We start from the raw sequence: 13,000 nt of genomic DNA on the forward strand, positions 1-13,000 counted from the left end.
GGCTCCTCGGGGTCAATTCTAAGTTTGGCTTCAGGAACCTTGGCCTTTTTCTTTCCCTCTTCGTGTTTATGGGTGATGTCGAGTTCATCAGGTAAGGACAAGGGTCTTTTGTCGTTCATTAGCCATTTCCTGTCTCACAAACATCCATATGGCAGGAGGAAGAGTGGAAGAACTGTCAGCAGCATCTCAGCAATTTCCCGAGACAAAGTTCTCGAAAAGTGATATCTATAGCAACCTCCTAGGAGTAGTTGATATAATCCGACATGCCATCCAAGGGCCAGCCACCCATCCAATCCATGTCCATTGCATCGACGGCCGTGTCACCAAAGTCAGATACATTTATATCCAAGGACAGAAACTCTGTATTTTCAAGCCAAGAGGAATCTTCCGAATTCTTTCCCAGTCGCATTTCCAACGACAACCCATTTGCTACCCCCATAGACTTCAGCTCCTTGACGCACTCCTCCGCTGCCTCTACCGCCCCCGCCATGATATTGCCCTCAATGGCAACCTTGTCAATCTCCTGCTCAATTGCAGACACATGCAGTAAATAGCAAGTCAAAAAGTAGTGGCCCTTTATGCTGACTTCACCCGAACGAATGCGGCGAAGTGTCCAGCCGCGCGCCGCATTCAGGAAGGATGCCAGAGCCGCAAAATCAGCTTCGCGCGTGCCGTGTATGCCAGGGAGACAGCCAATCCCAGAAGACGCCCTCCCGGTCGCGGAGTTGTCTCCCCATTTACTGACAAACTCAACGATAATGCCAAGAGTGGCTTGGATGGGGATGTTACGGAACATGCCGGCACCATTAGTGAGGAGGCGGGTGAACAGGACATTCGGAAGGCCGTCTTGGTTGTCCCCGGAGGCTCGGGTGTCATTTGATTGATGATGAGACAGTGGGAACTGCTCATGAGAAGCAACGCCTTTACCGTGTGATGCAGTCATGGGAGATAGTCGGCTCGCATTGTTCTCATCGACGCCTACCCCAGCTAGCCCTGAGATGTGTGCAATTTTGAGCGCCCCGTCAATGTACATCTTCTGGGAGAAGTAGTACTTTGGGTCACTCAACGAGCGCACAATAACTGGCTGATGTAGCGTATGGAAGCACCGATAGGCCAGTAACTCAGCCAGTGAGGCATGGAATTGTGTGACTACCGTGCCATTGGGCAAACTGGAATGCCTCTTCAGCGTCTCAGACAGTTGGTGACAAGCTTGAACAAGCTCCGAGTTTAGTCGTAGCGTCTCGCTATACGAGTCTTGCGCGCGAAAGTCGTTGGCGTGCCGAAGTATCTTGAGCCGGAGGGGAAAGTGACTGAGCGAGGGCCAGAGCAACCGATAGACGTGCACTTCCTCCATCCGCACGGCTGCCAGGTGACAGATTTTCTGGCTCGTTTGTAAGGTCTTCATCGTTCAGATTGGTCGGAAGCAGTGTATCGTAGTCCTCAGCAGAGATGAGTGGCGCCCCGCCTGCGTCATAGGCACTCTGCAAGTTCAGTTCCAGGATGCTCGACCACAGTCTCCGTCTCATCTCGGCTTTGAATGTGGTCATTTTTCCATCTCCAAGTTTACTAGGGTCTCGGTGCAGGCCCATATACATGGCCGTGCGTAAAAGAAGTCCAGTAAGTACCCACACAGTATCCTATCCTACGCCGCAGACACTCCTTGCGAGAGTCAAGAGTATCATAATTTGTATACTGTGAATGGTTATTCTGCTCTTCTCCGGTGGAGTCAGAAGCCACAGTTGGGCCTCGTTCACCCATCGGGAAGCTTGATTGCGGAGGGTAAAGGTGTCATCGAACAGGCAGGCCCCCAGCGCAAGCACGAGCTGGAGTTGCACTCGAAAGACGGTTGCAACCTGGCCGGGGTCACTCCAGTATCGATCATAGTCGGCCTTGAAGCTAGGTATGTGCATAATCGGGAACACGGGTTCGAAGCTGGAGATGTAGAGATCTAGGAGGCGATCGGCAGTCGAACGTGGGATGTCGAGAGAGACGAGGGGGCTGCTCGACAAGGTAGACTGCAGGCGATGCTCTTTGATGCGTCGACCGAGTATCTTGCACTGGCTGAGGAGAGTGTGGAGATTGCTTGTCGTAGATTTGGGGTTGACAAGACTCTCGAATCCTGCGGGGAGCTATCAGGGTCATCAGCTGTAAGCATCTACGACAAGGGTAGGCGGCTTGCTTACAAGACTCAGCCCATTCATCCAGTGACTCTGGCCATAATATCTTGTCTTGGGGATCCTGTGAGTGGCGTTGGTAGCTTCGGTCCCCTCGCCTATAATACTCTCGGTAGTTGAACCTGGAGGCTGTCCATTTGCTAGGATCACTCCCTCAAACTTCCGCTCCAGAGTACGCACGTCTGAAACTCCAGACTCGGATACTGTAGCCGGCGTCGAAGAAGAGTTCAGCACTGGCAGAAAGTTCCCTGTAGAGCCTTGGCTTTCTGGTGGCGTCGGAGCTGGTGCCGGGAGGATGCTCACCGGGCCAATGGTGGCAGCACCCGGACGAGGAGCCCGTTTCTGCTTAGGCACTTGGATGGGGACATATGTGCACTGCTCCGGATTCTCGGACTTGGAGCAGTGATTACAAGGAGAAGTCCTGTCGCAGCGGACTTTTCGGCGTCGGCATTGCTCACAGGCCAGGGCCGGTCTGCGGCGCTTCTTCACCGGCGGGTCTTGAGGAGCATTTGGGGCGGACATTGGGGTTCGGTCTTTCCAGTTCTTTGCGGAATCTGGTGGCTGCTCGGGAATTGGAGGTGATCACAGGATAAGAACACGCGGGGAGAAGAGGGCGGTGTATTCAAGAAGAACATGCTTGGGTGCCGATGAGACGGTCTCGACGAACTCTTACGTCCGATAGTGCCAGTTGGGTTTCCTAGTGGTAGGAGGTTGTTGGCTGGAATGGTGAAATCACCGAGACCTTACGACATGTCATTGGCTCAACCCGCTAAATCACCGAGGCGGATCAAAGGCCACGGGTGGTGATCGACGTCTTGAGAGCGATGAAGTAATGGGGTTGTGGTAGGCCATCTTTGTGAGTGACGATAGTAAGTTGATCTGTTATTTCATTTTTGAATGACGAAGAGAATTTGACTCCAACATAGAACCTCAACAGGAGGCCTATAGATCCGCGAATAGACTCCCAGTGATTTCTTCCATCATGGACAACTTCACTGGGTACGCAGCTCACGAGGCTCTTGGCATAAGAATGGCGAGGTTTAATTAAATCCCGGGCAATTCTTATGTGCTGACATTGAATAAATTCGGACATATGACGATGATGGGCGATCAAAATTCGCATGCGTAGTCTCCGAACTGGAGGTTATAAGGAGCAACGGTTACTCCCTCCAGGAAAGTCTGTAAACTTACCTCCATCATACTATTTCCCTTAGATTATAAAGCTGTCATCACAATAATGGCCTTCTTCCGAGCCTGCCTTCTCTTTGCCATTTCCGGCGGGTTGACCTCGGCTATGCCGATATCTGTTGACAAGCCCTGCCAGCATTGGACCACGCTGGCCAAGCTCCCTCGTCTTCGTCAAGAGCATAGTACCGTCTCCGTTGATGATAACACTATTGCTGTCATTGGTGGTGCCACGCCCATTGGAAATGCATCCCTCTTCACCGTCTTCACAACCGTCGACTGGCCGCACCTCTATGACATCCCTCCCAACAGCTGGCGCACTGGGGCTCCATCCCCATACCGTGTAAACCATCCTAACGTCGCCACAAAAAATGGTTCGATCTACCTCCTTGGTGGTCTCGTCGATGCTTCAGATCCTCCCAAGCCTTTGCCTGAATGGGTTGCTTCGGGGGAGTCCCATGTATATGATTCGCAGACCGACACGTGGACTCAACTTGAGTCTATGCCTCCCGGGACTGAACGGGGAAGTGCCATTTTGGGTGTTCATCACGAGCTTATCTACGTCGCTGGAGGCATGACCATCCTGGATGGCGCGTACCAGGACGCTGTCACTACGGTTACCGCCTTCAACACCACGTCTGGCAAATGGGAACGCCTCGTCGATGTAGCAGCCAATATTCCTGAGGGTCGACAACATGCAGCTGGCGCCATCGTGGATGAGACCTTGTACATCACTGGGGGCCGATGGTTCGAGAAGACCAATGTCCGGGACGATGTCTTCATGCTCGACCTCAACAACTTGACTGCCGGTTGGAAAACTGGCAAGACACACATGCCAACTGCTCGTGGAGGCATTTCAGGGGCAGCTGTTGGGGCGAAGCTCTACACTTTTGGCGGTGAGACGAACCAACATGCGGCGACGGGCGTATTTGACAACGTGGAGGTGTTTGACGTCGAGACGTAGAAGTGGGAGGAGTTGACGCCTATGCAGGTGCCTCGTCACGGAACAAGCGCCGCTACAGTTGGAAACAAGATTTACATTCCGGGAGGTGGTCTTCAGCAGGATGGCCTGATGATCATGGTTGACGGTGTTGGACATTTTCTCAACACGACTGATCACTTTGAGGTTCTTACCCTCTAGGCTGGCATCAAACCGATTCCGTCCTCTTGATTCTATTCAATTTGTACTACCTTTCGACATTACACTCGAGAACGTTATGAGAGGGTTGGTTCATCAGGGGAATATTGCCCAAATAGAACAGCAAGCCAAGTTTATTCATTTCTCATAGACCCCATTTCCAATCTTTCAATAGCTTTCTATAGCATTCAAATCAGGTCCCGGTTAGTTAAGCTAGTGATAGCACACCATGAATCTCGCAGATAACTTGAGTGTGGTCTCAACACCACGGAGATCATCGCGACCACCGCGCTGACAAGCGAATTGGGCATCACGTTTCAGCCAATCAGAGTCACGCCCGGTTAGCTCAATCGGTAGAGCGTGAGACTCTTAAATGACCCTTCACTGGGTGATGAGTACGCGATCTCAAGGTTGCGGGTTCGACCCCCGCATCGGGCTGTTCCTATATACATGATTGCTCTTTTTGCTCCTTTCGCTCCTTTCCCCCTTTTTTTTGGGGGTCTGAAATCATGGCTCATGACGAGTCGTGCTTCATTGAGGCTATCTCAAGACGCAAGCTAAAACTGGCCCTCTATTTGAAGAATAATTGAACCTCATAGCATACCTGGCCCTCTATTTCCCATACCAAATTGCTACCCAACTCCACTGACGCTGGTATGCATACGAACGAGTTGACACTCTCCATAACATGAAACCAAGTATTCCCTACCCTTCGTCCCAAAGCTTTTATGAGCATGTTTTCCAGTTTTTAGTCCCTGATAAAGCTACTCAGTTTTGAGCAGTTGGAAAAAGAGTTCAAAACACTCTTGGTCTTGCTGAACCCAGTCGTCACTGCCAACGGCGAGGCTCTGTTCAGCCTGAGGGCATGCTCCATCACCTTCCTGCTGTGCCGGCACAGGCATCATCTGTAGGATCCTACGCTTCTTTATTGCGAGGCAGGCTGAGTGACAGCTTCCAGCGTTGTTCGCATTCTTCTCTGCCTCGTTCACTAGTGACATAATTTCGTCCTTCTTCGTGACCATATGCTTGCGGCGAAGAGAAAGGGCATCCCCACACTCTGAAGACCCGTTTTCCAAGTCTTGAAGGTATGTGGGATGGCCCTCTGAGAAAATGTCGCGGAGGTGCATGCGGAGAGCTTCTTCCCGATAGAAATTAATTTCCTGCTCCCTGACGATGGCGTTCCTTTCATCGCGGAACATGTCCAGGGTCAGGCCTGCATCCCCCATGGCCGCACCAGCCCCTAAAACCATGGCTTCAGCTTTTTTAATGACTCGGTCAAGATCTTTGTCGTCCAAATCATGTGTGGCAAGCCGATCCGCTAGCCTCAGGCCAGTTTGCTGGTATTCCTTCTCAGCCACGCGGTGCTGGGCCTGTTTTCCAACGTGGTGATCCGTCATAGTGCCGCAATGTTGTTGAGAGTATGTATAAATTTAAGGAACATCTGCAAGGACAGCTGATAATCTATAATAAGACTCATCAGTACTGTTGCCAGCAAAGAAGCTGATATGCAATAAATAAAGAGAAAACAAAAAGGCACTAAGGGTATAGCTGTAAAATGTTGGGGTTGCTGGAGCTTACCAATTGTGCAAGAATGACCGTGAATTTCACAGTTGAATGTCTGCACGGTTCAGGATGGTCTATCTGTGACCTCTTCGGTTGTTGGCGCGATAGTTGCTGAGAACAGCCAGAGTATTCAGAGAAGGGCTACGAGGGGGAGAAATATGATCTTCACTCAGAATCATCAGTCAGACGTCTCCCAGCTTAGAAACCTATCGAACTGTTATAGGTTTATAAGTCCAGTTTCGCGATTCAGTCAACTCGATTCAGTCATTCCTACTCTTAAGTGAGATATGAATCAATGTCTGAAAAAAATCCCTGTACTGCAAACACATCTCTTCATGACGACACCATCCACCTTCGTGGCTGATGACCGCCTGGGAAAGAGTACTACAAACACATAGGAGAAACGAATGTTTATGTGACCAGAAAACCTGCGCATCCAATAACATGAACCAACGGGTAGAAAGCTGAAGCACGTTCAAATTAACTCCTGGCTAGATAGAAAAGTTTGCGCGGGCCATTGAAGTGTTGATCCCGTGACCCCACTTGAGTCGTGGATTCGTTTTGAGTCCCCGCCCCAAACAAACTCTGAGTCGTGGAATGCGGGGTTTCGATTGCTTGAGCTCAACGGCGGACATGAGTTGGATCGTGGTTTTCAATAGTGCGTATAGAGAGGAACAGACTGCAGGAAGATAAGGCAATGAAACTATTCTCCCTGTTAAACTTGCAATAGGGCAACAAGCTGTCTTGTCTGAAACTTCAGGGCAGCTACAGGGAAGCTACAGAGAGGTGTCACAAAAGTGACTCACTTTGGCTTGGGCACCAAAAGTGTAACAAGCTAGTGACATCATGCGACGTCTCGTCCATTCAGATGAGTTTACGTAGTCGCGTGGTCCACTGTGATTGCGACTGTTCCCCGCCAAACACAGCAAAATAATCCCTGTCCGGCCATCATCACTGCTGGCTTCAGACAAAGAAGCGACGGGTACGTACGCGCAAACAATGCTGTTGAGATTTGCCGGTGTCTTTGTGCCTCTGGAAACATCTGCAGCGTCCCGGGAAATGGGAGTCAAAGAAGAAGAGGGTTATCTATTGTTCCGCAGCAACTGTTCTGGTTTTCTCGCGCAACACACTTCCTTGTTCAGTGTTGAAACAGGACAGGCAGCGATTGCGAAACAAGGCCCAGTCATTGGTCAGTCACCTTGAACGCGGTGAGTTGTCTGTCGCAAACTGCCTGGTGAATATTTTCTCTTTCGACATCAGACCGCCACCTTGACAGCTCGTGCGTACCTATCAAACAAGCGCGACGTGCACCGCACACAGACCGCAAGCTTATCGATATTAGACGCCATCGCAAGGTCATGAGCTGCTCATTTCCATATTACCGCCCGTCGCTTAGGCGCAACGCCCACGCGGCCTTTGCTCAGCTGTCTCCAGCCCAACGGTCAACGCGTGAGCAGAGCCAACTCACGCTCTGCCAGGCGACCCTGGAGCAGACACTCTACGTTGTTAATCCTGACAGTCGTCTGGGAGCACAAATACAAGACACTATCGATGAGATACGGCGTCGCCTGCTCGTGATGCTGCCGGGTGAAGCGGCCGCGCCCAAGCCCACAGTCGAGGTCGACGACTCAGAACCTCCATCTTCGCCTAGCAGCAGTGTTTATACGGATGCAGCCGAATTGGCATCCGATGCAGGAAGCGAGCAGACAGCGCCTTCCTCAAGAAATACGACAAGCATCGGCCTTGAAAGCCCGTTTGCACGTCTCCAAGTGAACAAGAAGCGTGATCGGAACGACGACGAGCGGTTAGAATCCCCAACAAAGCGCCGAAAGAAATTCTCAATACCCAAAGATAAAGAAGTCATTGTCATCGACTAGTTGTGAATCGACATGAGCCGACATTGTCTGGATCTGGCAGAGTTAGAGGCATTGTGGTCTGACGAGGACCAGAAAGACGGATGTGGAGGGAAAGCCAGCCAAGTGCTATTTAGGCTGGCGGAACTTTGGAAGCACTTCTTAATGTATCTATTTATCACGAGGCATGTACAAAAAGCGGGCAAAGACTGTCTATGGTACCCAGTCGGAGGATGATATCCTGGGGTATGCGGGTTAAGGAACGCGACATGGTGGCTTTCTGGATTGCGATGACAAGGAATGATATACCTTCAGCGAGTTTTTAATTCACCTTGATTGCCATACAACATTTGGGCATTGTTCTTTTAGCTTTGTGCCTTCACTTCCGTCGAGGTTGTCTGGTGTTGTCACTCATCCCCACCCCATCGCCCTCTGAAGCAAACATCGCTTCGACTAAAGGCTAAGACGTTACCCTGGCCGTAAACTAGAATTGATCTTGCGTGAAGGGCCTTTGAAGAAATGGAAATCCCAACAGAGCGGTTGCTTCATGCTCGCATGTCTCATCCAAGGCCCCAACAAGGACCGTTCTATCCACGTTTAGCTCCCAAGGCTCTCATGTAGTCATGTCCAACGTATGTTACTTGTGCTTAATAACTCGAAACTTGGTTATGTCATTTAATATAACAACCCCATACTTCAATAGCCCTGGCTTGACAGGAGACTCTTCGAGGTGCTACTTGCAGGAATCTCGACATCCTGGGAGGGACGCTGCTTCATCAGCTCAATCTCGCATATCCAGTATAGGAATGTAGTTCCAGAGATCCTGAATAATAGCAGTTCGACCTGCCCTCACCGGCATAGACCTTAAACTCGCCTCGGCTATCACATACGGCCATACTTACTGTAGACCACGGGATCCCGTCCGCTCTCCCATAGTTAAGCCAGTAAGGGGCGGATTAGTAGTTGGGTCTGTGGCGACCAGCGAATCCCCGCTGTTGTATGCTTCTTTTTGCCCCTGTGCACTGTAGATATTGTTGCTCTTCTGTGACTATTGCGTTGGCGGTGATGAGAGTGGTGGTGTGGGGACTACAGTGGTTTTGGACGAAGCCTTGCCGGGCAAAGCCATATCAGATATTTTTACTTTTGTTCCATGATCATCTTTCATAGCTACTGGAGTTTCATGTGCATATTGGGACATGGTATAATGTACCCTGTGGTGGACCAAAAACCTCTGACCGGACAAGACGAAGGATCATACCTCCCTCATGAACATAGTGGGATTACGGACAGTTCTTTGGACATATGCTATGGGTTGTACATCGGTATTTTTCCGTATGCAATTAAGAGAAATGCGATTAGGTGCCATCAGCACAGCCTGGTTTGGGCTGTCAAGTCCGCAGGCTGCCTCCGACTTGACCATCTCAACATCAGCTCCTACGATACATGATACCCTGTTTCTGCTCACCAGCATCCCTCCAGCGCTGAAACTAACCCAATAACTCATTCAAATGGCCCGATGGCATGCACTATCCTGCGGGGCCCCTCGCGTCGAGGTTGGGGGAGATTCGGTCCCTAGTTGCCAAGCCTGCGGCAATTCTGCTCATCAGCTGCTGCGCGATCTCACAGAGCACCCTTCCAGTCCAGCCCCGTCGCCCCCACCTGATGAACCACCGGGCAAGCTCAATCTTAGCTGGCCATCAACTGTAACTTATACACGAACCAAGTCGCACAGATGCGGCTTCGAGTCTGGAGAAACAGAGTCTTTGGCTTGCTTCAAGCTCTCCGAGGGAACTTGTCGACGCGATGATTCGAGTTCCAGAAGGCAGACCCCGCATGCGCATGATCGAGCTCTGGGAACAGACGAATTCCGCCTGATTCGCCTAGTGGCGAAGGAGAATGAGCCCCCGGAAGATGTGATTCATTTGCTGTTGGAAACCTACTCAGACAGGGAGTTCCCGGAATACGAGGCCGTTTCCTACACATGGGGTGGTGAGGATGGAGATGCTACCTTGTAAGCTTGAGACGACCACCCCCCGCTCGTGACTCAGTTCTTCTTTATACGCGTCAAAGAGCGTTCTTGGGTCTAAAAGTCTAACAATCTCGTTTTTAGGCGCCACCCTGTCTACGTCGGCGAATACTGGGATATCCTACCCCAGACACGCAACTGTTGCGCCATGCTCCGCTATCTACGACCATCACGGGGTGAGCGGGTGGTTTGGGTCGACGCAATTTGCATTAATCAGAAAGATTCAAAAGAGAGAGGTGAACAAGTCGCCAAGATGGGTCGGATCTATTCGCAATGCTTCCAAGTTGTTATTTGGCTGGGGGATGACCTCGCATTCAAGCCCTCAAAAGTCTTTGCAACAAGACATTCTTTTCACGAACTTGAAAGCTTGGAGATCTTGATGCCAACAATAAAGGGATCTACAACTCCCCTGAACAGACTCACCATCCAAAAGCTCCTTGAGCGTAGGTACTTCAGCCGGGCATGGGTCCTTCAAGAGCTGATCCTTGCGGCGCGGGTTATTATCCCTATCGGGGATATGGTATTCTCAGTGGACCCTTTAATGACGGAGCATTTAAATCAGTTGACAGGATACACCTGGTCGTGGGAACAAACAAGAGCGCCTTGGTTTCAACACGCAACACGAGGCTTACTCTTACCGAAGAGCATGTTTGAACTGTTACGTTTAGCCTGGGAAAGCCGCTCTTCAGATGTCAGAGACAAGTTCTACGCTGTTTGGGGTCCTTATACTTTGAAACCCAATGGCATTCAAATTCAGCCAGATTACAGCATCTCTCTCCAGCACCTTGCGACCGGCTTCTTTGCCCACTCTATCATCAATGAGGGAGCCTCTCAACTACTCCTCAAGGCCTCGGGTGCCTATGCAGAAGTCGGAATCCCTTCGTGGATGCCCAACTGCAAGGACCCCGTTACTTGGGAGAAACTCTTTGGAAATGAGGGTGAAGAAACCCCCAGCTGGGACCAGATGGAGAGGATCGTATCCATATCACAGGATTCCAAGAAAGACGCGTATTTCCGATTTACTACCAGTCCACCTACTGAAGCCGATGCGCCGAAAACCATCGGCAGAAGGCTTTGGTATCAAGACGCGACAGTGGACGCTGATTCGGGGGCCATGACTCTCAATCTGACAAAACTATTCACCATTGGCGGCTTCAAGCGGGCAAATGGAGACAAAGGTTTAACCTGGTACCAATTCACCTGCATGAAAGCAGATCTCTATCTAGGAAGTATCTTATTGGCGAGTCGAAGCAAACTCGATACGACAGTGGAAGTCGAGGACGAGGTCTACCTCTTTGACAACAACACGACGGAGCCTATCTATCTCGTCTTGCGCCCCACAGGGAATCAACTGGAGTTTAAGTTGATAGCAGCGTGTCCTTATTGCGTTTGCACATTCCCTAATAATGAATTTTTCCATTCTTCAGGAGATCATCGCCAAGGCCCCAAGGTTGGAACCATCCCCATCACAGATCTCCAGCAAAGCCTATACACCGACCTCATGCACCTTCACAACTGTCTTGAACAAACTACTGCAAATGGTTTTATTAGAGATGACCTAATTCCCGGCATGCAACCGACCTCTCAGCTCAAGGAACTGTTTCCTCTTGTGCTGGGACTCGTAAATGACGCGTTTAGAGACAAATTTAAATCGTGGGGAACCTTCGGGGGAGCCTACCTTAACGTGGTACGCCCATATTGCAGGTGGGCTGAAATATCCAACGGCCGTATCACGGTGTCGTTAGGTAAAGAGTTCCAAAATCTGCAGAGCAGTAGGTACGGTGATGTGATGCAGGGACAGGGGTGGTGGAAAAGGACGCCAGGCCAATTCAAGCCTGAGGAGGGTGTGGTATCATACCACTTAGAAGATATCAAGCAGCGACTCTTCCGCCCTTCTCCGGATTACCCTTGGGTGATCGAATTCCTTCTGGGCCTCCAAGGGTCCGACGTTGGGGACAGGATAATGGATCCACCAAAAGAAGAGGATCACTTCCGAAAAGCGAGTTTTGGTGGGCGGCACCGAGTTTTTGAGGGCCTGCAGTTAGACGGCAGAACCTTTCCAGTTCGGATAGTTTAGAATCGGTTATAGAATAGCATAGCTCGTGGGTGGTTATTAGAGTCGTTTTATTTCTACACTATTAATACCTTTTGGTATTTGTACTATGATATGATTCGGCATTGTTTCCAAATAGTTACGCCTATATATTATCGAGCCCATCATAGACAAGAGCATAGAACCAATAACCGCCCTAACGGGTGACAAGAAAGACTGCAACGGGGCCATGTCTTTCTCTGTGTGGTATCTAGTGAATAGTAATCTTCCTTACCTTCGGCGCAATGCACCTCCCGGGCAAGGACCCGGCCCGGCTCGCTCATATCTGCTGTTTCTTTCCTGGACCACCAAGAGAAGGCGTAATTTGTCTCGCCCACGTATGCTTAGTACCTCTTGGGATATTTGGGCTTTCGGCTGTGTATACCTACTTTGAGTTCACTACGTAGTGGCTAGGTGCTAAGGAGTATGTCGACGAGTTTGCATCGCGTCGTGGGGATGTCGGTCCTATCCTTAGCATGGGTTCATGATGCTATGGTGTGTTGACAATGCGTTCTTAGTTATACTTAAAGCCCAGAGCTGCCCAGCCCTTGATGGGTTAACTGAGCCAGAAGATCGTCGATCCCATTCACTGGCAGGACTAGCTCCATACAGCACTGATACACTCTTCACGATCCAGTATAGTGCAATCCTAGGAAAGCCAAAAGGAGCTCTTAATGGGAGTGCTCTACAGTTTAGGGGATAGGGAAAGCAAAGTAGTATATAAAATACATTCTCATGCAGTTCAGCAGCAGCCTATTACCGATCTCCCAGAGTGGGGTGAAGATGAAGATAGGGTAAGGGGATGTTTCTCGCGGAAGCCTCGGTATTGTAACAATTCCAGTTGAGATATCATATCCTGTATGACGTGTTCATCACATGCAGCATGATTGCATCAGCGCTATTAACGAGCCGAAGCGTCCCGATGCGACATGGCCCACAACACCGACATCCATACCAGCATATATCCCG

General features: G+C 50.3%; 5 protein-coding genes across 5 annotated transcripts; 3 read left to right on the plus strand and 2 right to left on the minus strand.

Annotated features, from left to right (window-relative positions):
* Positions 1-238: 238 nt before the first annotated feature.
* NECHADRAFT_82908 (uncharacterized protein) lies at positions 239-2,696 on the minus strand (the record flags this gene model as incomplete). Its single annotated transcript, XM_003049445.1, has 3 exons — positions 239-1,381; positions 1,647-2,129; positions 2,184-2,696. 3 exons carry the CDS (start codon positions 2,694-2,696, stop codon positions 239-241), a joined length of 2,139 nt encoding a protein of 712 aa, XP_003049491.1.
* Positions 2,697-3,468: 772 nt separating this feature from the next.
* On the plus strand, positions 3,469-4,500 carry NECHADRAFT_45187 (uncharacterized protein; the record flags this gene model as incomplete). Its single annotated transcript, XM_003049197.1, is given in 2 exon segments — positions 3,469-4,311; positions 4,324-4,500. 2 exon segments carry the CDS (start codon positions 3,469-3,471, stop codon positions 4,498-4,500), a joined length of 1,020 nt encoding a protein of 339 aa, XP_003049243.1.
* Positions 4,501-5,261: 761 nt separating this feature from the next.
* Positions 5,262-5,894, minus strand: NECHADRAFT_82910 (uncharacterized protein; the record flags this gene model as incomplete). The annotated part of the gene is made up of 1 exon (XM_003049446.1): positions 5,262-5,894. One exon carries the CDS (start codon positions 5,892-5,894, stop codon positions 5,262-5,264), a length of 633 nt encoding a protein of 210 aa, XP_003049492.1.
* A 1,165-nt stretch (positions 5,895-7,059) lies between these two features.
* On the plus strand, positions 7,060-7,937 carry NECHADRAFT_82911 (uncharacterized protein; the record flags this gene model as incomplete). Its single annotated transcript, XM_003049198.1, has 2 exons — positions 7,060-7,249; positions 7,321-7,937. 2 exons carry the CDS (start codon positions 7,060-7,062, stop codon positions 7,935-7,937), a joined length of 807 nt encoding a protein of 268 aa, XP_003049244.1.
* Positions 7,938-9,421: 1,484 nt separating this feature from the next.
* On the plus strand, positions 9,422-12,016 carry NECHADRAFT_82912 (uncharacterized protein; the record flags this gene model as incomplete). Its single annotated transcript, XM_003049199.1, has 2 exons — positions 9,422-9,924; positions 10,024-12,016. The coding sequence occupies 2 exons, from the start codon at positions 9,422-9,424 to the stop codon at positions 12,014-12,016; spliced, it is 2,496 nt and encodes an 831-aa protein (XP_003049245.1).
* Between the last annotated feature and the right edge of the window lie 984 nt (positions 12,017-13,000).

This window comes from Fusarium vanettenii, assembly GCF_000151355.1.
Source record: "Fusarium vanettenii 77-13-4 chromosome 7 genomic scaffold NECHAsca_9_chr7_10_0, whole genome shotgun sequence".
Classification (NCBI taxonomy): domain Eukaryota; kingdom Fungi; phylum Ascomycota; class Sordariomycetes; order Hypocreales; family Nectriaceae; genus Fusarium; species Fusarium vanettenii.